Source organism: Sebastes umbrosus, chromosome 21, assembly GCF_015220745.1.
Source record: "Sebastes umbrosus isolate fSebUmb1 chromosome 21, fSebUmb1.pri, whole genome shotgun sequence".
In the NCBI taxonomy this organism is placed as follows: Eukaryota; Metazoa; Chordata; class Actinopteri; order Perciformes; family Sebastidae; genus Sebastes; species Sebastes umbrosus.
The window spans coordinates 10,902,364-10,926,349 of NC_051289.1; the positions used below are offsets into that span (position 1 = coordinate 10,902,364).

At 39.5% G+C, this 23,986-nt stretch overlaps 1 protein-coding gene across 3 annotated transcripts in view; it reads right to left on the reverse strand.

Moving 5' to 3' along the window:
• vipr1b (vasoactive intestinal peptide receptor 1b) overlaps positions 1-21,345 on the reverse strand; it is a 50,491-nt gene extending 29,146 nt beyond the window's left edge. Inside the window, exons 1-3 of one of the 3 annotated variants that reach the window (XM_037757231.1) lie at positions 21,128-21,345; positions 12,593-12,683; positions 9,376-9,486 (exon numbers count right to left, since the gene is read on the reverse strand). In XM_037757231.1, coding sequence (XP_037613159.1) covers positions 9,376-9,486; positions 12,593-12,683; positions 21,128-21,181 — 256 coding nt within the window. In that variant the 5' untranslated portion in view covers positions 21,182-21,345. Of the gene's footprint in view, positions 1-9,375; positions 9,487-12,592; positions 12,684-13,943; positions 14,094-21,127 lie in introns of those variants that run through there. The other 2 variants (XM_037757232.1, XM_037757230.1) reach the window with 2 other exon arrangements.
• Between the last annotated feature and the right edge of the window lie 2,641 nt (positions 21,346-23,986).

The window sequence follows — 23,986 nt, forward strand, 5'->3', positions numbered from 1 at the left end:
CAATACTCTACTAAAACTACAGTACACACAATTATTCTTAATCCTGCCTTAGAAATAAACTGAAAAAAAAATGAATCGAGAGGAATTCTTGTTTAGTTTTGGAACAAATGATTAAACAGTAACAGGACAATGTTGTCAGCATATAAACAGACGCTGTTTGTTCTGCTGCCCAAATACTGGTGATATAATCCGTTAAGATTACTTTTAGATTTGTTTTTCTTTACACAGAAAGAGAAGAATCCACAATATTGGATCCACAAATGCCAGAGAAGAGGAAGAAGACTTCCACCTCTGAGAGTCTCATAACCATCGCTGACAGTTTAATCTGTATATTATCATGCAGGAGGAACGTTTTCATCAGGATGATGTCATGAATGAATCACGACATTTTCTTGTGTGTGACAGAACAACACGTCAGTGGAGCACCGTCATCGACCACAGCATCGAGCCATTTGCAGAGAAAAAGGTGACTCCACCAAGCTGGGTCATGTTCACCTGAGATAACATCTCTTTTCACACATGGATGCATCATCATTTGCAACAAAACTTGTAGGTCATTCCTGCTGTAAAGGACTATTTTTCATTGATGATAAGCAGAGGAGGTAGTACAAAGACAAAATCATTTCTTTGACTCTAGCTTGTTTTTTTGCTCGTTAGCTCTGTGGAAAACCTGTCATTAAATTGAGTGAAACATATCCAGTGGTGCTCCGAGATACAGAATCCCTCGTGATTCAGGTGAAGGGGATGATTGATTAGACATGCCTGAGTGATGATGCATGTATTCAGATTTCACCTGAATGGCATCAGCTTGCTGGAGCTCTGGTGGATATTGATTTTTGCTTATTAAGTATAGGCCTATTTGTCTCTGTCTACCTGGAAACTCAATACACAGACATCTTATATCCTATATTTAGTTGTCCCTAATAGGCAATAGATTCCAATTATGAGTCAATTTGCAGTCAATCTGCTGTAAGATTAGGAGAAACATTCATTTGAAAACTCAAGTGTTGGGATACCTTGACCTTTTCCTCAGCAGAAAAGCTAAAATGATAAAACTAAGAGTCCATGAAAGCAGCTCTGTGAGGCTGAGACACAGCTGAGCTTTGAGCGAAATGCTAACGCCAGCTTGCTAGCATGCTCACAATAACAATTGTTGTCCAAAATTCAATACTAACATGCTACTTAGTACGCTAAAATTGTGTGCGAGACTATTTAGCACGTCCGAAACCTGAGTATGAAACCAATAGAACGCAAATTGCATACTATTTGCGGTTAAATATTACAGTATGCAACGCTGGACACTATGGCGACATAAATATCACAAAATGCAATGTGGTAGTGACGACAACGTTCATAGCAGACGGACAGCTCTATAACGTCAGTAACGCTTCAATTTAATTGTAAGTAGATTTAACTTGGCGTAACTAGACGGTATAAATATTTTTTAAATTAATTCAGACTTTGATTCTGACAAATCGTCGTTTTGGAGGTCGGCACGGGTTACCATGGTTACACGTCTCCAATCGGCAATGAGGCTCTTAGAAAGTGACGACATAAATTACTGCTCAGTGTGTCCAAAAAAAATACATACTACTACTTTATTCACACAGAAGTATTGGGTATGTAGTGCTTAGTACGTGGTTTCGGACGCAGCCATTTTAGTGTTAGCATTTTAGTTATGCAACCCAATTGTTGTTGAGATATTTCAGTCTGGATGTTGCCAACATGGCTAAAGAATATTTCTGAAGTTATACTTTATTCGAAAGTCAAATATTGGTTTTCATTTCACAGATGTGGATAGGTAGACAGACAGACAGACATTTCATGCTGCTCCCTCAGGTCATATCAGTCAGACTTTACGAGTGTCCTCTTAACCTGAAAATGTCAAAAAGGAGAATGCTCAGCAGACATCAGCCTGCCACCAGAGCCAGCGTATATATGTGTGGAGATTGAGATTCAGAAAGTGAGTCAGGAAGAAAGTAAAAAAAGATCAACGAGGGAGCTAAACTAGGGGTACGAAGGAGTTTTACTTTTGTTTTTGAAGTTGCAGATTTAGAGAGATTTAGGTGAGCCGCAGTCTCAGTCCGTGTCTGTTTCTCTCTCCAGAGGAGTTTATGTCAAGCCGTTTCCATCTCATTATATTTGCTTTGAGTTTGAATTTCCGGCAGTATTTGCATGGCAATGTCATCCTTATCAGCAGCGCCGGCACAACACAAGTTTATCAAACCTTCACTGAGACGCTTTTTCTATTACTGAGATTTTATTAAGAAGTTTGCTTTTGCAGAAAAGTTCTAAAAAAACACGTTTGTTTTTAATCTTTTTGGTTTATCATAAATGTTATGAGAAACACAAAGACTCTTTTCTATTCTATGATTATAGATGCAAAGCGTATAATCAGATGAGCAGCAGTGTTCTGTTCTCACAATAAAAAAATAATTGCTGTGATGTAGCTTAGTCGACTCGCAAGTGGGACTGCCGAGAAAAACATCCACTTTAGTTATAAAATAGCACAGAAATAATGAATAGTTGATTATTCTTATGCTGAAAACATATGAAGGTGTTTGTCAAATTCCATGTTTGTTTTAGTGTACTGGATTAGCCCTTTATAATCAGAAGTACATGTTAAAAGCACGTTTGTAGAGTTTAAAGTCTGTACCAAATACATGTAATACCATTTCAGTTAAACCTGAAATTGAGAGTTTAGAAGAAAAATATGTTTTTATCATTACATAAGATTGTAAAAGTCTGTCACTGTTGGGCTGAAAGATAGTTTTAACAATCTAAGTCGTGACTATGTTTTACTGCACCTCAAGATGTCTTTTGTGTTATGTGCTGAATGTGCAAACTTCCTTTTATAATACACAGATCAACGTAAAAACAATTACTCCTTGAGTTTCCTTATCAAAGGTAAAGCATGCAGTCACAAAGGAGATGTAGATACAAAGAAGCTCAACATGTTTTAAATCTAAGAGACAAGTGAGATGTGGTTTGTGCAAAAAGGTCATGAATATTTTGTACTTCCAGTGTGCATGAAAGTAAAGATGTTCCTTCTAAAATGACATTTGCCTCCGTTTGTTCATGTGTAGCTATTAGGGCTGTCAAAGTTAACGTGATAATAACGTAAATTAATTTTAACGTCACTCATTTCTTTAACGCATTAATGCAATCCATCTTCCGGAGGTTGTAGCGGGCTCAGTTTTAAAGCAAGAGTGAAGATACTGGTAACATAAGAAACTACAAAACCTAAGGAATCCATGTCATACTGGCTTGTTGCTCCAAACATGTGCTACATTTTGGAGAGGAAAAACCGTCATGGTCATTTTCAAAGGGATCCCTTGACCTCTGACCTCAAGATATGTGAATGAAAATGGGTTCTATGGGTACCCACGAGTCTCCCCTTTACAGACATGCCCACTTTATGATAATCACATGCAGTTTTGGGGCAAGTCATAGTCAAGCCAGCACACTGACACACTGATAGCTGTTGTTACCTGTTGGGCTTGAGTTTGTTATGTTATGATTTTAGCATATTTTTATGCTAAATGCAGTACCTGTGAGGGTTTCTGGACAATATTTGTCATCGTTTTGTGTTTTTAATTGATTTCCAACAATAAATCTATACATACATTTGCATAAAGCAAGCATATTTGTCCACTCCCATGATGATAAGAGTATTAAATACTTGGCAAATCTCCCTTTAAGAAAGAAGAAGATGAAAAATGTGTGATTAATTTGTGATTAATCGTGGGCAATCATGTGATTAATCACATAAATATCTATCATAAATCTTATCATAAATATTTTAATCGATTGACAGCCCTAGTAAAAAAAATATATAATTTGGAAAGAATGTGAAAAAGTACATTTGCTGAGCTGTTGGCAATCACAAATTGGTCTATAAATGCAAATGTAAATGTAAACATAAACATAAGCATGGAAAATAAACAAACTGTCATGGGTTTTTCCACTGTACATATAAGTTTAGTTGATGATATGACAAAGCAGGCAATCGTCTTCTACAGTATCTATCCAGTTCTGCCTCAGTGGGGAAATAGAGGTCTCAGGAGTATGAAAGCTAATTTATGTGTTCATTCTCGAGGCTAAGAGGAATCAGACAACAAATTACTTCGACAACAACAACAGGAAAAAAATTGTGTTTGTTCAGCACAATGTTTTGGAGCTCTCATGGCTCCTAATTAGATGATAATATGTCTCCACTTCCCGAAGAACTTGTTCTCATTAAAGCCCAAATTGCTTATTATACTGAGATTTACCAACAATATTAGAGTGGTAAATGTGTCTCTGATCTGCTCTACAAAATTTAACACACTTAATACAATATCTGGTGGTCTATCGTCATCTCACAATTCCCTATAAAGCATTTCTTCTGATTTTTGCCATCTAGTTCCTCCTCCATGCCGCCATCAGTACTCGACATGTGGTTTAAAGTGCATCCTCCAACTTTGAAGTGCCACATTTTCCCGTGTCTCTAATTTTCAGTTTGACTCTCTGAGATGCTAATACCTGTATAAGTGCTGCCAGCAACACTCCCAGGGGAAGGGGGAAAAAAAATTGACACGTTAGCGTGCACAAATGGCTCAGGGGAGATGGACCATATTTCAAATTTTAGAAGCTGTTTAAGAGGTGATGGATTTGCTTTTTTTCACACCCATAAAATATGAAAATATATGTGGCAGCAGCACTTCAGGTTCAGCGAGCTTCTGGGATACAGAAAGACGAACATGTATGGAGAGGAGTTAAAACTTTAGAAACTTTGTTTGAAACTAAATTAGAAGCTAATCCAGATTTATACCTAATTAAACATTGATAGCACTCTCGTGTCCATTAGATATGAAGCCTGTTAGCTCAGCATAATGTTTCCAGTCTTTGTGCTCAAATAAAAAAGGTGATTACAGTGAATTTACAGCATATACAGCATGCGTTTACAGCATGTATTCATCATTTTTACTGTAAGATCAAAGTGAAACTAGGAGAAAATGGATATTCAGGGGACAATATTTAAGATTAATGAACCATTTTATTGTAGATAGAAGAAAGTGCAGTCTTGGAATAATTGTGAGAACCAGCAGATGTTAACACAGAGGTGTGGGATATTAAGGGAAAAATGATGGACACAGCAGGGAATTATAATGTCAAATTTATATTAAAGAGTCTGCAACTAATATGAGGCTTCGGTCTTTCTGCAAATGTGCCCTTTGAAAACCTGCAGCAGCTGCAAGATTGCTACCCAAGTTACTATCTCTTTCATCTCATTAGAGGGTCTGCATGGTGTATAAGGTAGTGGAGCCGTAAAAGCCCCATCAGCCCCTTCTCCAACAGTTATGAATAGTTGGATTATAGCCCATCTCAAAGAAAGAGTATTGACTCGCTGGGTCATAGATGCAGAGGCACAAGATGAGCAGGTAAAAAGCTGGAGGGAAAATAGCCCAGAGGTGTTGAAAAGAAGAAATGGATATCCAATCAGCAGAGATCTGAAAATGACTCTGTGAGAGGAGAGAAAAAAATGGATCTGAAGGAGAAGTTTGGGTCAGGCAGCATCACAGAAAACTGGTGTTCATGCTGATCTGCACCACATCTACCCCGCTATGATGTGTGTTTAATTAAATAACTCAATATTTAAGTCAAATCAAGTTTACAGTCACAACACAGCAGGCAAAAAAAAACATTACATCTTCTGGTTTTTGCTCTTATTTGAGATTCATTCTAATTAAATTATTTAAAAAAAAAAACGTAATTTGATTTAAGTGCTGGAAAAAGTCTCACTAGAGACTAAGTGTATAAGCAGACAGTTCAAAGCTGGAGAGTAAATGATGAGATATGACGGAGGTCTGTTTCAGAGTGTAGCAGCCACAAGGTTGTAAATATGGTCAGCCCTTGAGATTGGACAATGAGTGAAAACAGCCAGGTGTCTGATGATGGAGGGAATGAGAGGTCTGGAGGTCAAATAGGGGCATAAAAGGTCTTTAAAAAACAGCTAAAACATACTGCAATTCACCAGAGAGAGGTCAAAATATACGCTTAAAGGTGAAGTTTCCCATCTTGGGAAAAACTCTCATTTGCTTTCTTGCTGAGACTCAGATGAGAAGATAAAAACTGCTCTCATGTCTGTACACTAAATATGAGGCTACATCCAGCTGGAAGCACAGGGAAACTGCAAGCCTGACTCTATCCAAAGGTAAACAAATCTGCCTAAGAGCACTAATTAACACAGTTTATCTTTTCTTTATTTAATAGGTGCCAAAACTGTGTGGAAAAAAGTGAGAAAACAAATTCTTGGTAGAAATTCAGTAGATGGAGAAGAGGATGCAAATGAGGATGAGACCTGGAGGGACCTCACAAGTAGAGAGTATTACCAGGGAGGGATGAAGAAGTCATGACTGATTTTGCATAATGGTGCCTTTAAGTGGCGTCCTGTTTACCGTGTTGAGAGTCCATTTGAACGGCCCATTGACGGAGTATTCATGACCTCAAGTAGAAATTTCCGACAGCCCCGAGTTCACAAGTTGTGCTGCCATTTGTCAGAACCCATTGAAGATATAGTTCCTTAAAGGGATAGTTTGGGTGTTTTGAAGTGGGGTTGTATGAGGTACTTATCCATAGTCAGTGTATTACCTACAGTAGATGACGGTCGGTATGTTCCCAGTTTGGAGAAACAGACAGGAGTTACCGTTTGGAACCAAAGCAATGTACTGCTGTGGACGGGGCCGGCAGCAGAGCCTATTCAAGCCTCCTAAAAGAAAGGCCCACTTAAAAAAATCAATATCAGTTTAAGTGTAGGCTATATTTAGAACATTTTCACCACTTTACCTTACCATGAGACAGCTATAACAGTCTATGTTTCCAAACGGGAACTGAAGCCGTTATCTATGCTCTCGCCCAAAGAAACCAGGCTCCATTAAAAGAAACAGCAATTTTACCTCTCAAAAGACACGTTCGTTGCTGGTCTACCGCTGCCTTTACTGATTAGTTTGTTTGTGTTATTGTGTGACTTTGGTTAGTTTTAATTCACCAAAGTCACACAATAGCACAAACTAACCAACCGGTCAAGGCAGTGGTAGACCAGCAACCAACATGCTCTGCAAGTTAAAATTACAGGTTTTTCCAATGGAGTCTGGTGGCTTTGGCGAGAGCATAGATGGATACAACAGCTTCAGTTCCCCATCAGAAAGGGCTGTCTGACGGCGAGGTAAAACTGTGAAAATATTCTAAATATAGCGCACACTTAAACTGATATTGATTTTTTTAGGTGGGCTTTCTTTTAGGTGGCTAAACACGTTTTTCCGCCGGCCCCGTCCACACTGACTGTAATACACTGACTATGGATAAGTACCTCATACAAACAACCCCACTTCAAAACACCCGAACAATCCCTTTAAGTGGCATCCTGTTTACCACGTTGAGAGTCCATTTGAATGGCCCACTGACTGAGTATTCATAACCTCATAAGTACACCAGTTATGCTACCATTTGTCAGAGCCCATGGAAGATATAGCTCCTTAACATGACCTTCAAATTTGTAGTGAATGGATTCATTCTTGAAAAGGAAACAAGAGGGAAGATCTTTTTTATTTGGCCGTCACCTGGCAACAGTGCACGACTTAGACCACTTCAATGCCAATCATACCAACATATACAAGGTTAAAAAGGGTTGTGTGGTGTTGAATGTTGCACTAATGTGGTATTCAGTTCACGAGTGGTGATGGCAATTACTTTTAAATTTTGTCTGCCTACTTCTTATCCCTAAAAGGATGTTGAAATGCAGAAAAAGAGGAATCACCATTAATACAAAGGAATGACCAGAAGGCAGCGTATCAGTAACCGTGATCTCACAACACTTGAACACGAAGTATACATCACTACCAATGTCAAAAATACAATCGTACAAGTACGTTTTGAAGACATCATCTGCTGTGACATCACTAACTGTTTCTACCCTGCCTATAGAGAGCCGTGCAGCATTACGTGATTCATTTAAACAGATCGATGGGGACAAGGCTCAAGAGTCAAGATTGAAAAAAAGTTTGTTGAGTCGGGTTGCTGCGGGAGCAAAAAGTTTTGATAGTTATTGGGAGCAACTTTAAAAGTCTTTGAGAGTTTGCAGACAGTGGAGGAGTGGAGAGCGACAAACAAGGACGCAAGATTTTGATAGAAAGGGATGCAAGTGGTAGAAATGCAAAAAAGACGAGATTGCAAAAAGACAAATTTGAGGTCTGGAGCTTTTGAGTAGAACCATTAACATGATTAAAAGATTCTGGGTAATCTAAAACGGGGCAGGAAGAAGAGGAAGGTTGTCGAGAGACAAAAGGTGATTCAGCAAAACACTATTTTCTAAAGTTTCTCTTCCTTATCTCAGGTTAGTGAATCATCTCTCTTCCTCCCCCCACTCTGCCTGTGCTTGTTTCAAAATAAAGGTTTCATGAGCTGGATTCCTCCTTGTTTTCTTAGACCCCGGCTGTAATCTGTGACTGAGTTTACATTTTTAAACCTGGCTCACGTAAACATGCTGTTACAGTAACCTGGATTAACTGTTATCCTGGATTTGAGGTAGCTGGAGAACTCCTAATATCTGTCTGAAACAACATTTTCTTCAAAGCACCACTAGTTCATAAGGTCAACGCTATTATGTATATTTTTTTTCCAGAGCATTGACGGTAAGGCTCTGCTGTTTAGAGAAGATAAAAAAGCGGCCTATTCTCCTCGCTCTTTGAATTGATGCAAAAAGTTCTGAAATTTTACAGATTATTTTTTGTAAATACCGACGATGTAATTCTGCTCTTCATGAGTTAATATAGTTTGGTTCGCCCTGGGCTTTCTGCAGGGTTTCTAATCATTTTTAATGTCCACAGGAGGTGATGGAAAACCCACCAGTTTGATGACTTTAAAATGTCCATTTGCATACAAGCAACACATTAAATTTTCGGTATCTACCCCAAAGGCTTGGCTGTATGCAAATACACTTCAAGAAAGAAAATTAATGAAAATATATAACTGTGTTGACCAGGCCTGAGCTAATGGCAAAATGAGAGCACACGATTCAGTTTTGGCACCTAAAGGCTTGTTTGCCTCAAAATAAATTACTGAAGAAAATGAAGAAAATCTGAAACGACTGCATGAGTCTAGTTGTCGGACGCTGGTCAGAGCTGGCCGATGCTACACTATGATTGGCCAGTCTGCGTTCGAGGGGCGGAACTAAGCGAAGGGGTCAATTACAGATATTTACATTAAGATTATTGTCATTTTCTTGTTCTCAAGCTGAAAAGTTTGAAGTGATATTTTACTACTGAACATTTCTCCAGTAGAAACTAAACATATAACAGAGACGTATTTACATTAAGTGAAGGAAGACGTGTTTACCTTTGTGCTCGTCGCTGAAGTAACTGAAGTAAGTGGGGCAGGTTATTGTAACCACCTCTCCGACTCTGGCTGAAGGCCAACAGGCGATGATATCCCACATGCCTTGGCAGCCTGCCAGGAGGAGACAACACCGTTAAAATGACATCACTCATACTGGGACAGACTAACACATACAGTACATGCTTAAATCATGTGCTTAACATGACACAAACAGCAGCCGTTTTTTCAGTTTTCATTCAGAGACAGAAAGAAGATAATAGATATGTTGGTTTATGTTATAAATTTGGTGCAAAATTTCTTTTGCACAAGATTTTAACACATATCTCAGGTTTATATCCATCTACTTTAAATCCAATTACATTTAGGCACTCATATCTAACAAGCTCCAAAATATACTGCACTTTAAAGGAACTATTACTTTTTTGTGACTGCTGTGTATTTTTCTGTACATTCAATTCTGCTTAAAAAAGGCAGATTTTATTAGCTGAGACAACTGGTGTCTGTCTAGTTACTAGGGCTGTCCTTTACCAAAGAATTTCGACGAATCGATAAGTTGATTTAATCAACAGATCTGTAAAAGAGTTTCTCCACAAAGAATCACACAAAAGCATCACTTTAAATCTTGTGTTTACCAGAGATGTGCTTATAAGTTTCTTGGAAATGAGACATTCAGCATGACAAAAAAAGCATAAAAAACAACAAATCGATGAAAGAAATCTTAGTTGATTAAAACCAAAATTAATCATTGACTGCGCGGTGGCAAGCCCTAGAAGTCAGTCTTTAATCTTATTTTGGTAAAGCTTTTGGTCCCCTTTATTCTCAATCTCACTTCCTTTGGATTCTGCTCGACATATTTTCATGACCTAAAAAATCCCATCATCACTTCTTTCAAGGACATCATGTCCATCATGAGAAAGTCCTTCCCTAAAGAGTGAAACCTGCACAACCGCTATTGTTCCGTCTCCTCGGACATGGCGTCTACTGAGACATGAACAAACATGTCGTACATTAATAGGAGTACAGGTTCTTTTGTGCCTAATTGTACAATCACACCATTTTCACGTTCTTTGAAATCTTTTCTATATTTGAAATTACAGTCACAGCACCGTGCACAGCTTGAAATAACAAAAACACAAGCGATGCACCGTTTCTGAGACGGATTGATTTTTGAGGTTGAAAAACTGAATGGAAGCACAGTCAGAAACAATTTCTGTCTGACAGCTTCGTTTGTACAACGATCTGTGTGTGTGTGTGTGTGTTTGTGTAGTGCTACACACAAGCTGTCAAGAAATATTAATTTCTATGCCTGTTCTGTTTCAAGGAAGCAAAGGAATAGTTGGACATGAATCTCTATATTTAATACGTTGCATAACCGCAGGCAAGGATGTATGGTTTCTCACAAATGCACACGCTGCTAATTCATTTATTAGGGATGTGACCTGTGAGAGTCGCTTGCACTACCTTCCTGTTGAGGAAGCAGATAGGGAAGTAAGAAGAGAAATGAGGGTCATTGCAGAGATAAGGAGGAGAGCTGTTCCTGTACATTCACTTAATGCACTATGCAGAGTAGAGGTCGGACTCTTGTACATCCACTTACTCCTAAAGCCACAGTGGGTGTTCAACTCTCACTTCAATCACCATGACCGACAACGATGTTATCAAAAAATCCAATCATAACTTCATTCAGGGTTATTTTTGTCCTTTAACCTTACAATGTTATGTTCAGCGTGACAAAAGTCCTTCCCTCACTGGCTATAACAGCTCTCCACACTCACACAGGTGTTTTTAATTATTCTGCCTGATTAGACCTCCAATTAATCCCATAATGCAATGCGACACATTTTATGGATGTGAATATTACAGTTGTGCGACACTCCGCCTGCCAGTGATGATGATGTGTCCGATATCTCAATTTGTTGCACTCCAACACCCCCTGTCCGCTCTAATGTCTACATTATTGATAGTAATAAGATAAGATAAGATAAGATGAACCTTTATTAATCCCCGAGGGGAAAGTCAGGTGTCAAAGCAGCAAAGCGCAGGAGAGGTACAGGTGTACAAAAAATTATAAAAACAATAAATAGAGATACAGAATATACATAGTGAAGGAATATAGCATGCTTTAGGTAATATAAAAGTATAATGTTGCCATGGAGTCAGTTAGTTAGCTGCTGAGTCTGTATTTGTTTACATTTTGGCAAACTGGAACCATTAAAAGTATGCAGAATTAGCTATTACTTTGAATTCATACCTGGCAGCTATAGTTACATTTCTCTGTGACTGGGAGGCGTTCATGTGTTTCAGACGGGAAGATATTCTTTGTAATATAGGTCAACATGTCACAGGAGACAGGATCTGTTTACTGAATGGCTGCGTACCTGTATTCTCTGGGCGCACTTCGCTGCTAAAAGTTAAACTTTCACCAACTTTTAGTTTGGCTGCAGAATCAAACAGCCGCAGCTTTTTACTCATGCATGTAGAGACAACTTACACTGGGTTACTTGAAGAAAACAAAACACGTGATGATTCTCAGTTAAGCTGTGTAGTTCGGAGCGTCTTGTTTCTATGATTTTTTTTGTCGTGGACATTTATTTGTGACGGACATCTGGGATAATGATTTCCTTCAAAAGTGCAAGTCAACACTGAATCCAAAAATATGCGTACCATGTCTGTGTGTTCAGATTTGACTGACGTATGACTCGAGGAGTACACGTATTGATGCAAATTGCGGCAACCGGGCGGTGAGGGTTTTTATGTACCTTATTGCCTTTCACCTCACGCAGTGTCTTTGCCTCACGAGAGGTCTCTCCCTCCAGTTTGAAAACCTCTGCTACAGAGTAAACGAGTACGTGTCTATTAAAGGGAATAGTGTATGAGTGAATGGCAACAGAGGTCACCCACAATCTGATAACAGTGAATAATTTGTTCCACCCTAAATGGTGCAAAAACTAAGAGAATAGTTGAAAACACCATCCTTCAACTCTGACTACTATACGGTTTATTTACCTTGAATGTGAATTGTAGGAGTCGTCTGCAGTAAAGTCAACATAAATTTAATGTGTCCTGTATTTCTGCCTGCTATAATGGTGCTTTATGTATAAACTCCCACACTGTATTACCTTTCCTCCCCTACTATTTACTCATTCTGTTTCCCATTTCCTCTAAATAGCCTCCTGCACTCCCTAAACAGAGAGAGGAAAATGCGTTTGATAATTACCTGAAGTGACGTTCCCAAAGGTGCTGTTCTCACAGCGCTCTCTCTCCAGCTCGATCTCGTTCACCACGTCACACATCTGCACCGACAGCACCTGTGGAGGAGGCAGAGTGCACATGTCAAGAATCAAACATGCTTCCATTAAACTGCAATTAGACACTGAAATACTTCATATTCAGCTCAGGCCAGCAGACAGGTTACCTTCCAGTGAATATGTGCTAGTAAATATTTAGTTAACATTTCCCTTTATCACATTCCTGTATCTATGGCCTTTCAAGCCATGTTTTCCTGTTGGAACGAACCACTGGCTAATAATACACAGAAATGTTCTCTATGCCTGAAATCCCTCTTGCCTGGCAAATAGATGCTATCATGGAAATGGATTAGGAAGTGGAGAAGGCAGCCACGGAGTAATATACTGCGATTGTTCATCTGTGTCAACAAAAGGCTGAAAAATGCGGGCTGACAGTCGTCGGCGGAGAGCCGGTGGGTCAATGAAAATGTGTAAGACGAGCAGCGAGGAGCTCGAGAAGGTCAGTGGAGATGAAGAGAGAGAGAGAGTTGAGGAGCTTCACCCTGCTACCAAAGCTACACAAGACTCAAAGCAGTAAAGGTCACGGAGCAAACAGTGAAGCAGCCACAAAGTGCATAATATATTAACAATTATACAACTTGTGTCCTGCTAATTGGTCCTTACAGATGGTTTTATGTCTGTTTCATGAGTCAAAAGTGTAATGATCCTCATCAATCATCCACAAATGCCCTGTTTAGTCGAGGGTTGAGCTCCCAGTACACCTGACACTGTCTGTAACACACTGCTGACCTCCGATAAGACAAACAGTCATTAATGAAAAGGGACTCCTCCGAGGGCAACGGCAACGCTCTTCTTCTTAATGTTTCTCTCACAGCCTTGTTGAGCATTCATAGTAGTGGAATGACTCAATGTAATGAGGCAGAATAAACCCAGAAGTACGCGGTGTTCATCATTTACAACAAGGAGTAAGTACACCATCTCTACCTCGCCCGCTGTGCTTTGTGATATCTATTTTTGCAGGAACATTTAAGAGCACATAAGCGCGTCAACACAAAACAGGATTTCTACGAGGAGCAGATGAAGCAGCACTTCTTCAGACACTCAATTCAGACATCTGAGATGGAGAATATAGGTTTCTTTCAAATTATTCTATTTTAATTCATCAAATCTGGTCAAATCTGATAAAAGCACAAGAAGTCTACATTTTGCAGCTACGGGATTTTTCTGAGAATTTAATCATCATTTTAGAAAATGACACAAATGCAGCTAATCTGGGCAAAAATGAAGATTTTCAGTGATATATTAAAGAATTCAGCTTACATGCAGGTAGCTACAGGTACTGGTAAGGGTGGACGGGAAACCAAGGCATGAAACAACAATGTAGCACTGCAACTTTGACAAAATACTGACAAGCACAAGTGGAAATGAACCAGTATATGTACAACTGGGCTGATTAGGGAAAATGGGAAGCAGGTGAGCAGGTGGGTGGAGAAGGTCAGGTATAAAGGCTAATGAGGGAAAGTGGGAACAGATGAGGAGGTGGGCTTATTGTGTCGGGGTGGAGGGAGTGGCTGGAGTCTCTTGGGCGGGTGGAGAAGTCAAAGGGCATTAGGTGGACAGGTAGAAAATGGCCATGGACAAGTTTGGAGAAGCAGATTGTGGCACACATGCAGAGTTTGATACTAAGGTTGTAGTCAAAAAGTCAAAAAACAACGCCCTGATGTCTTTTCCTAACCACTTTTCCTTGGCCTTGATGACAAACTTCATGACGTCACGGAAAGATGTGGAGGAGAATTCAGAAGGACTGAGGAAAAGACAACCACGGTGTTCAGAGAATCCGACTGCACTTATACACTATAGGCTCCGTAATTATGATGCGACAGCGGTGGATGTTAGTGACACAGGTCTGCCGTGCGTTCTGAAATAGGTCTTTCAGTGACAGGCTGCTTCATCTGCGGTGTGTGAAAGAGAGATACCACAGGTCCTTCTGCTGCTGGAACACTTTACATCAACATATAATAAAGTATTATTTTACATAACATGGACAACCGGTGAAAAATACTACTTCACCGAGGTTGGAATTGAAATTAAAAAAGGATATATATGATAAATATTGAGTTAATTGTCCAAGTTATGGAGAAGAGGTATAGCACCATGTGTGTAGGCTGTACTTCTTCCTACTTATTTTTGAACATGTAATATTTATTTATGTTGATTATTTGTTTGACAGTTTGCTATATGGTTACTGTTTATTTTATTTGTTATTCTTGTTTTGTTTTACATGTTAGAAATAATTAAAAAACTAAATGGTTGTCACAGCCCACTCATATTTATCAACATTAATCCTAATTAGTATATGACTGTATGACAATGATAAGCACATTGTTTGTTTTGATGAACGGCAAAATGTTGCGGCGCTTTAAATGTTGTGGCGGGGAGGAATTGTGGGGCGGCATTATCTCCTCTCCTTTCGTAAAGGATGGTTCAGTGTATCCTATGTTAAAGGAGATAATAAAGGAAGCATTGAAGCGCCTTTCCTTTGTATTTAGAGAATTTAACCGGCTCTTATCATGGCTGCTACTCAGATACTTCCGGGTCATTTCACGTCAGAACGTCTGGCCGTCGGCTGTAGTCTTTGCGGTGTGTTCGGGTGCAACTTGTCGGTCAAAACAAAGGCGACGTGAGGCGATGCAACAGGCGGCCTTCGTCGCCTCAAATGCACATAGACTGAGAATGGACTTCTCGGTGACGTAGGAGAAATCTTGTGTCCAACTTTTGAAATATTTGCATTGGCATATTCGTCGATTCCAGATTATTTAAAGACAGAGGAGTAGATGTAATTTTAGTAATTTCTAACTATGTAACTGAACTTTATGTTTGTGTAAAACCTCATCAGACACAAGTTATAAGCAGAGTATTTGATATGTTCCTAAAACATGTCTGGAGGGGACCTTTACATCCTACACATAGGGACTCAAGGTAAAGGTAAAGGCTGCCATACCTCGATGTTATCACTTCTCCACACATCATTTCTGAGCCTCAGACTTTGCCTCGCTCACTCTTCTCCCCCCGTGGATGAGGTCGTCCTGACACTATCACAATCCACAGAACTTTGCTCTCAGGAGCGTTTGCCTGCAACCGATTACAGCAGAAAATCCAACATATCCTGAAGCAGGAGCCGCGCTGGCCGGGAGGCAGGAGAATCATCTGCTCACATTATCCGTGCAGAGCAACATGGACCGAGGAGGAAATCTCATGTTGGTCAGACCCTTTGGTAACCTTGGTTTTGATTAGCATGAAATTGACAATCGGGCAGCGTAACAACGGAGCACTAGAGAGAGGATTCAGTCCAAAAGCCCCTCAGAGGGGAAAGTAATACCTTGTGATCACAGTGAACTTAAAGCAGAGAATATAATATCCTACAACCTGTACAACCTGGTCAATATGATTTAACATCAGCACTGTAATCCTCTCTTTTGAAAATCACTTCTCTATTAAGAATATCCGCATATATCACAATACACATATACTGTATATCAGATGTATGCAAAATCATATATAAAATAATCAAAATGTTTGTTGCATTGGACTGTGTGCCACTATTGTGCATTAAATATCACTTAACTCTTCACACATGTAAAAAACTGCAGTAGCTCATTTTGTTACAGAACATAATAAAATGATGTGATCATATCTGACGGTGTTACACCAAAAGCTGTGATCGCAGAGAGCCAGCAACACATAAGGTCACCATTTCTGACGACTGTCGTCAGAAAATGTGACCCCCGCTGTACCTATCTTTTGCTTTTCTTTGAGAGTTTTGTGGATATATCTTTAAATTAAAAAATATCAAGATACATTTGTTTTTTAACGATTTAGTTTTGTGTGTTTTCTGTCACATAGGCTTTTCGCCTCAGGTACAGTGGGGTCATATTTTCTGACAACAGCCGTCAGAAATGGTGACCTCATGTATTTCCATTTTCCGCTCCACTACATTTATTTGACATTTTAGCTACTAGTTACTTTTTACATAAAATCATATGATATGCTTTTGTGATATTATGCGGTAATGTACTACTAATCTAAACAGTAGTATATAAATTGACTCCAAATTGAAGAACTACAACATTAAAATGTTGTTAGTGCTAAAAACAGAATAATATAATATTATATAAGAATATAACACTTTAAAAAGTGCCGTTCTGCATAATGAGTACTTTTACTTTTGATACTTTAAGTACATTTGATTGATAATAGACTACTTCTGTACTTTTACTTAACATTCTGAATTCAGGACTTGTAATGGACTATAGACTGTGGTATTTGTACTTTTACTTACACTGGTAACACCTGTGCTTTTCCTATTACAAGTCAAAATGTCTGCTGTGAATACAAAATATAATAATCATGCTGTTTGTGTCTCTAGTGGAACACTTAAATGAAGAAATCTTCAAATCAAGGCACAGACTGTGAGCAATCTCCAAACTCTAACAACCAAGATTCATAGTTTAATTTGATATGAAAGTGGGGTGTTGTTTTTGTTTCTCCCGAGTTTTGGGAAATGCGAACCAGTGGCAACAAACCTGAAAGTTTCCCGAAAACTAGTAATGCTACATAAACAGTAGAGAAACTAGAACAAAGTCCCTCATCAGGGAGGGGAAATGGACATGATACAGGAATGTGTGCATGGACTTGTACTGTAGGCTGCTGGGATCAAGCTCTCTTCATTGCGTGGAGATAGTTTATTAGTTCATATATATACTAAAGCCTGTATATTGTGAATAGAGCCAGAACACACAAAGAGGGAGACCAATGATAACAAAATAATCGGGAGTGGTTGAATGTGGGGTACTTGTCCTCATGTATGAAGATACAAGAGACGACCTGTCTGTCCTGGTGATTTATGCTTGAGCTCAAAATGCTGATGACAAATATGGAGTGCCTGCCAGCTAGAGATGCTGAAAACTTACCTATAATATCGGACAGCCATGAATATTGCTGTAGTGGGCAATGAATCAAAACGTCAATCCCAAACTATGCAGATGATAAGTGGGTCTCTGCAAAGCCTCGGGGACGCACACACAAACAGAGTGTCTCCATGAGCAAAACATCACATTAATACCTGCCAGCTTTGATGGTTTATTAACACAGAGCTCGTCACGATGACGGGCGGCCAGGCGTCAAGTTTTTAGCGATTGTTGTCATTTCCAGTCTTTCTTTGTTTGAGTACAAGATAACGATCAAATAAAAGACGAGGAGGGCTGACAGGAAAATGAAAGGAGAGGCTTGTGTCTGTGTGTGGCCACACAATGCAGAGTAATGTGTTTATCCCCATCCTACACTCCACCGGAGAGCAACATCTACCTACTACATCATGCATGTTTTCAGCCTCATGTTGTTTGACTTGGGGCTCGTTAGCCAGTAAACATTGTGTGCATTGTGTGCATTGGATTCAAAGATTAAACATTTTTCACGCCAAACAAACATGCAAATACCAGTGTGTTGAATTATAATAAAAAATTTATCACAAAAAAAAGGAAATACAAGTAAATATTGAGCAAATTGCTCGGCATAATAGCATCTTAGAAGAAAGAAAGAAAGAACGGCACTTTATTAATCCCCGAGGGGAAATTCAATTTTTTCACTCTGTTATTTTACACAGTACACACAGGCCAAAAATACACACACATGCAGGACTTAGAGAGATGTCAGAGCATCGGGGGTTTGGTGCCTTGCTCAAGGGCACCTCGGCAGTGCCTAAGAGGCAAACTGGCATCTCTCCAGCTACCAGTTCACACTCAGTACTTGGTCTATGGGGGGACTTGAACGTCGACCCTCCGGTTTCCAAGCCAAGTCCTTATGGACTGAGCTACCGCCGCGCCCCTATCTTCCATATATCTTAAAGATTTAGTTCTGTGAAATGCACTTATTAATTTTTTGCTATAAAGCTGAGACATTATATTCAATCTGTGAACAGACAGACGGGGATATGTACTGTGATCTCCAATATCTAGTGACAAAGCTCTTTGTAAGTTCAAGCCTTGTTACAGCCTAAGTGTAATTTACTAAGTGGAGATTCACACGTTACTAAATTAAAACAGGTTGCAAAACACAAACTAGTTCTTATGAAGAGAGTTGTTACTACATATTCACACCAAGTAGTACTTTCGTACCGGTGTTGTGTCGAATACGGTTTTCTGTCGCTATGTGTTTCTCCCTACCTAAACCTGTTATCCCTAACCCTAACCGAGGGGGGCGCTGTCATTTTAACAAGAGGGAAACACTATTTGATGGCGGGACAGAGTTCAATATAACACCGGTTCTCCCCTAGGCCTCACTGCCAGGTATAGCTGACTGAACCACAGACTGTATCTATAGATGGATGACGCGTCTCCACTTCCTCCCACTGTACAAAAATCAAATGTTCTATTACACATTGACTCATGACAGTAATGGAAACTTAAAGTTACATCTCCTCTCTCATACAGTTCCCGAGCCTCCGGCTCCACGACTCCTTCAATCAGAGCAGCTGTCAATCACAGCTGTCAATCACAGCTGTCAATCATGACATCACACACCCCCACCTCCCTTTTTTATAGCATCAAATATCTAATTAAAACCAAACTTATCAGAAAAATGAACACTTGAACATACATCAGCGTGGTAAGAGCTACCTAAAATACATATTATATATTTAACGGATATGAGAGGGGTTTTGATCTTCTCATCTAACTCTCTGCAAAAAAAAATGTGAATAAGAATATTTCTAAAAATGTCTTTTCCTTTAAATGTCAGTCAAGGTATGAATGATTATTTGTTTAAAATGTTTCTTCAGCTGGTTTCATGTTTGGAAAGAGGTCGGAAGATGAAGTCACCCTCCATTCTCCTCTCCTATCTCCTCTTCTCCCATCTGCGTCGTGTTAAGCAGTTAACGGTGATATCCAGCCACTAACATGCACTTTTTAACCACTTATGGGACTTTCTGCAGCTCCCCTCGACATCACATTTCCTCACTAGATATATTGATGACACATGTCAGATTATGTTATTGTAAAGCAGGAGGATCATGGAAAGCACTGGAAACACCAGGAGCACACGGGCAAAGTGTTTTCCACATTATAAGAGCCACTAAAATATGTCAAGAAAATGACGTGTGTGGTTGATCTTTTATAGCCTTGGGGTGGGCCAGACATCTGAGAGTTACCAGAAGTGAGGAGGAAGACTTTTTCACACAGTCATTGTGGATGTTCACAGTCTATTCTGCCTGGAAAGAGCTTCATTGTCAGGCATTGAAAGAAGCCATGCTGAGATCCACCCAAAGAAGCATCTTAGAATCAGACATCTTTTCCATTTCTTTCACATATTTCTAAAACAAACAGCGTTGTCATTCCTGATCACTGAAATGACACTGATACCTGTCAGAGATCAGAGGCAGAAGTAAAGTCCCTGTCAGGAGCTGTGTGCAGTGAGAGGAACGGCAGCAGAGCGCTTCTGATGTTCCCTAATGGAGAAAAACATTTCTGGAAAAGAAGACGTAACTGCAGATGACACTTGGTTTTAACAAGCCTGATGAAAAGACCAGAAGTCCCCAAAGCAATTTAGAGCAGGCCAACAGGGTTTCTTATCATGTTCAAAGTCACTCATTGATTGTTTATTTAATTCACATACAACCCTCATGCAGCAAAGCACTGAAAGGTGACTTATCACCATATTGCAATACTCAAAGGCTTTCCCTCCAGTAATCTAAACCCTGAGAGAGTACAAATGTATACCCTGTTTATGAGTAACAGTATTGCCTTCAGTAACATAAATATACTTATTTCCATTTGAAAAGACTTCTGATCAACCAATTATCAGATTGTCGATAAAAATGATATTTATAGTAATCATTCAATTGTCAAAATGAGCAGGAAATAAAACTCTTTGATATAAAGGGATTGACTTCAGACAGGTAAAAGTGTCTAAACTCAGAAACAGATCTGGTATTTACTGACAATGTGAACAGAAAAAACACACTTAATCTAACAATTTCAATTCAGATTTTTTTTTGGATGAAATATGTTTCTGATTTGTCATGAAGACATCCTCGAACAAAATAAATAAAAAAATAATAATAATAAATAAATAAATTAAATGGCTTGTAAAATAGGTTAAAATGCCAGACAATATCACTATAAATAAGGGACTAAACATTTTTTACATTGTATCAGTGAATGCAAAAAGATAGATATAGATAGATAGATAGATAGATAGATTTTGGAGCAACCAAAATGTATTGTGGCTCATAAATAAACACACAGCTGTAGGCTATAATACAACAAGCTGAATCATGACTTCCAAACTCATCTAAATTTGGCTGTAAGGAGGTTTTACGCATGACTTTGATGTAAAACTAATAGTCCTTGACTTGAACTGACTCTTCACCACAGACCATTAAAGACAGTTTAAACCTTTTAAAATAAAAAAAATATATATATAGTTAAAGTAAACGACAGCCTACTTACTTTTGGCAGATGTCCATAGAACAGCAGTAGAAAGAGCAGCTGTGAAGCATCCATTCTGTCTTTTAGTTTCACAGTTTTCTTGTTAAAGACTCCTCGATATCTGCAAAACTCCTTTAGTGATGTATGTAAAAGTGTGTGTGAGGAAAGCGACGCTGTTGTTTGTGTGTGTTTAGAGGGAATAAGAGGAAGCGCTGCTGTCGCTCTGACTGCTCTGCGCTCCTCTCTGTGCACTTCTCTCTGTGCGCTTCTCTCTGCGGAGAGCTGGAGAGCTGCATCTGAATTGCTGTAACCGCCCCTCTCATCACCCCCTCATACCCTTCCACCAACCCCCCCATTCACAACTCCAGTCCCATTGTCCCAGGGGGCAGATTGTTAACAAGGCTGTCAGGCTGCTGGTGGTGGACTAATGTGCTTAAAGGAGGATGATGTAAGGAAGAAGACCTCTTATTAATTGCTGTGTAACCCCTGACTCATCCTTTGCGATGTTCATGAGCCACGTTTACAACCAAATCTAGTTACATTTTTAACACATTTTCTGCAAATCTGCAAAAGAAAATGTATTTTTTCCATATTCATATCAATATTTGCGATAAACAGTAGGTGGCGCTAATTCTCCAGTTAGGTGTCGTCATTATACCACTGCAGAAGAAGACGACTAAAGAAGACTAGCTGTGGGTTCCAATACCCATACTACCATATAAGATAGATAGATAGATAGTAACTTTATTGATCCCGAGGGAAATTCAAGTTTCCAGCATCACAGTTCCATAGTGCAAAACATGTTAGTGAAAAGGCAGTAAAAAAAGTTAGTAGTGCAAAGTACAAAAAATTATACCAGATATAAAAATACAAGGAGATGAAGAAAAACTGTTCAAACTGAATATAGTGCAGGGTAACAGCTGTGATACACGACTATTAAAAAAGTGAATATAGTGCAGAAGAGACTGTTAAAAATGAGTATAGTGCAGGGTAACTCCAGTAGCTTAGTCTATGATAGTGCACTGTGTGCATTATTATCTGTCCTGCAGACCGTCCTCCTTTGTCCCCCCCCCCGCCCGCCCTAGAGAGGTGTTGGACAGTTTGATGGCTCGGGGGACAAAGGATTTCCTGAGTCTGTCTGTGGATTACTTTGGGACCAGCAGCCTGCCGCTAAACGAGCTCCTCTGTTTGGTGATGATGGCGTGCAGAGGATGGCTGGCGTTGTCCAGTATGACCAGCAGTCTGTTGATTTAGTATGCCAGAAAAAGATTTACAGTGTGTTCCAATCTGCGCACTTCCGTACTTACACTTGCTATTTTGAGTGCATAACTGCGTTCACACTGTGAAGTATGGCAAAATGCAGTTCACTCGGAGTACCCAGATGTTGTACTGAAAACGGTCAAATCGTTGAGTGTGGAACGCTGGACACTTTTCACACTCAATTATCGCCATCTTGTCTACGTATAGCGGAAGGGGCGGGACTGGAACCACTATTCAAACATGTGGAAACGGTGGCAGATGAAGCGGGAGCTTTTGCTGTGCTGAACAACGTGCCTTATAGATGTCTATGGACTACGTAGATAACAGAATAAAACAGTACTTAAACATACCTGGTGCATTTTCAGCCGACAGGAGGACACATCGTAGGCGACAACGTTGGAAACGTTTATTTCCACCTTGTTTTTGTTTTCTGTGTATTCTTGATCAACAAAGCAGGCAGATATTTTGGCGGGTAGTTGACAGGTAAAACCTGAAGGAGCAGCAATTCAACACAAAGGATACCAGCTGCCGTGAAACCCCGAGGAAGAAGAAGATATTTAGGCAGGTAGAAAGCCGCAGTGAAATGTTGCGATCGTCATTTCAGGTAAGTGCGGCGCAGAGTATTCAATTTGAGACGACCATACCCCGTTGAAATTCACGCACTACTCAAGTAAGTACAGAGTGCACACAGTGCACTACATTGAAGTGTACCTCTGGAAGTATGTGGATTGGAACACACTGTTAGTATGTCCCAATACATAGTATGTCAAAGTAGTATGCCAAAAGTATCAGGATGTCCAACTACATCCAGTCGCATTTTGCAGTAGACAGACAGATGACAGCAGGGCTGATGAGGAGCAGGTGAAAATCATCAGTTTTCCCGCCTCAATCACAGAGGCGGGAAAACACACAAAGCCAGGAAGCAAAGCAGACACATGGGGAAAGTGAACTTACAAAATAAAACAGGAAAAAGATTATGACAAATCCCAGGACCATCTGTGCGTTCCAATACCCAAAGTACCATATTATTTAGTGTGCCAGAAAAAGACTTAGTATGTCCCAATACATAGCATGTCAGAGGCAGTATGCCAAAAATACCAGGATGTCCTACTACATCCGGTCGCATTTTGCAGTATGCAAAAACTTGAATAGCTCTTATTTATGGCAAGCATAAAACTTTTTTTGCGATATTTTGAGTTTTTCATTTTTTCTAATTTTAGCATTTCCACTCAGTTTTTTAATACTCAAATTGAAAATGTGCATAAAAACAGGTGGATGGAAACACACCAAACAGGCACAGTTTGAAGCATGTGAAGTACATCTGGTGCGATATTGTACATCAAATACAAAGAAAACATGATCTCAGTGATCACTACAGGAGGCTACTGTCTTCTGCCTCATGAAATAATAACAAAGTTCCCACAAGGTTGATGAGCATCAGTACACAGTGTGAGCGTTCATAACCACTTAATAATTAATGAAATGTTGACACACTGTATACCTGCAAACACCTTGCAACTGCAGGCTGGAATGCATGCTCTTCTTCAAACATACATCAGGTCCTGTGAGAAGTCTTTGGATAAATGAAACAATCGTGGAAAACAAACTAGATTGTCCAAA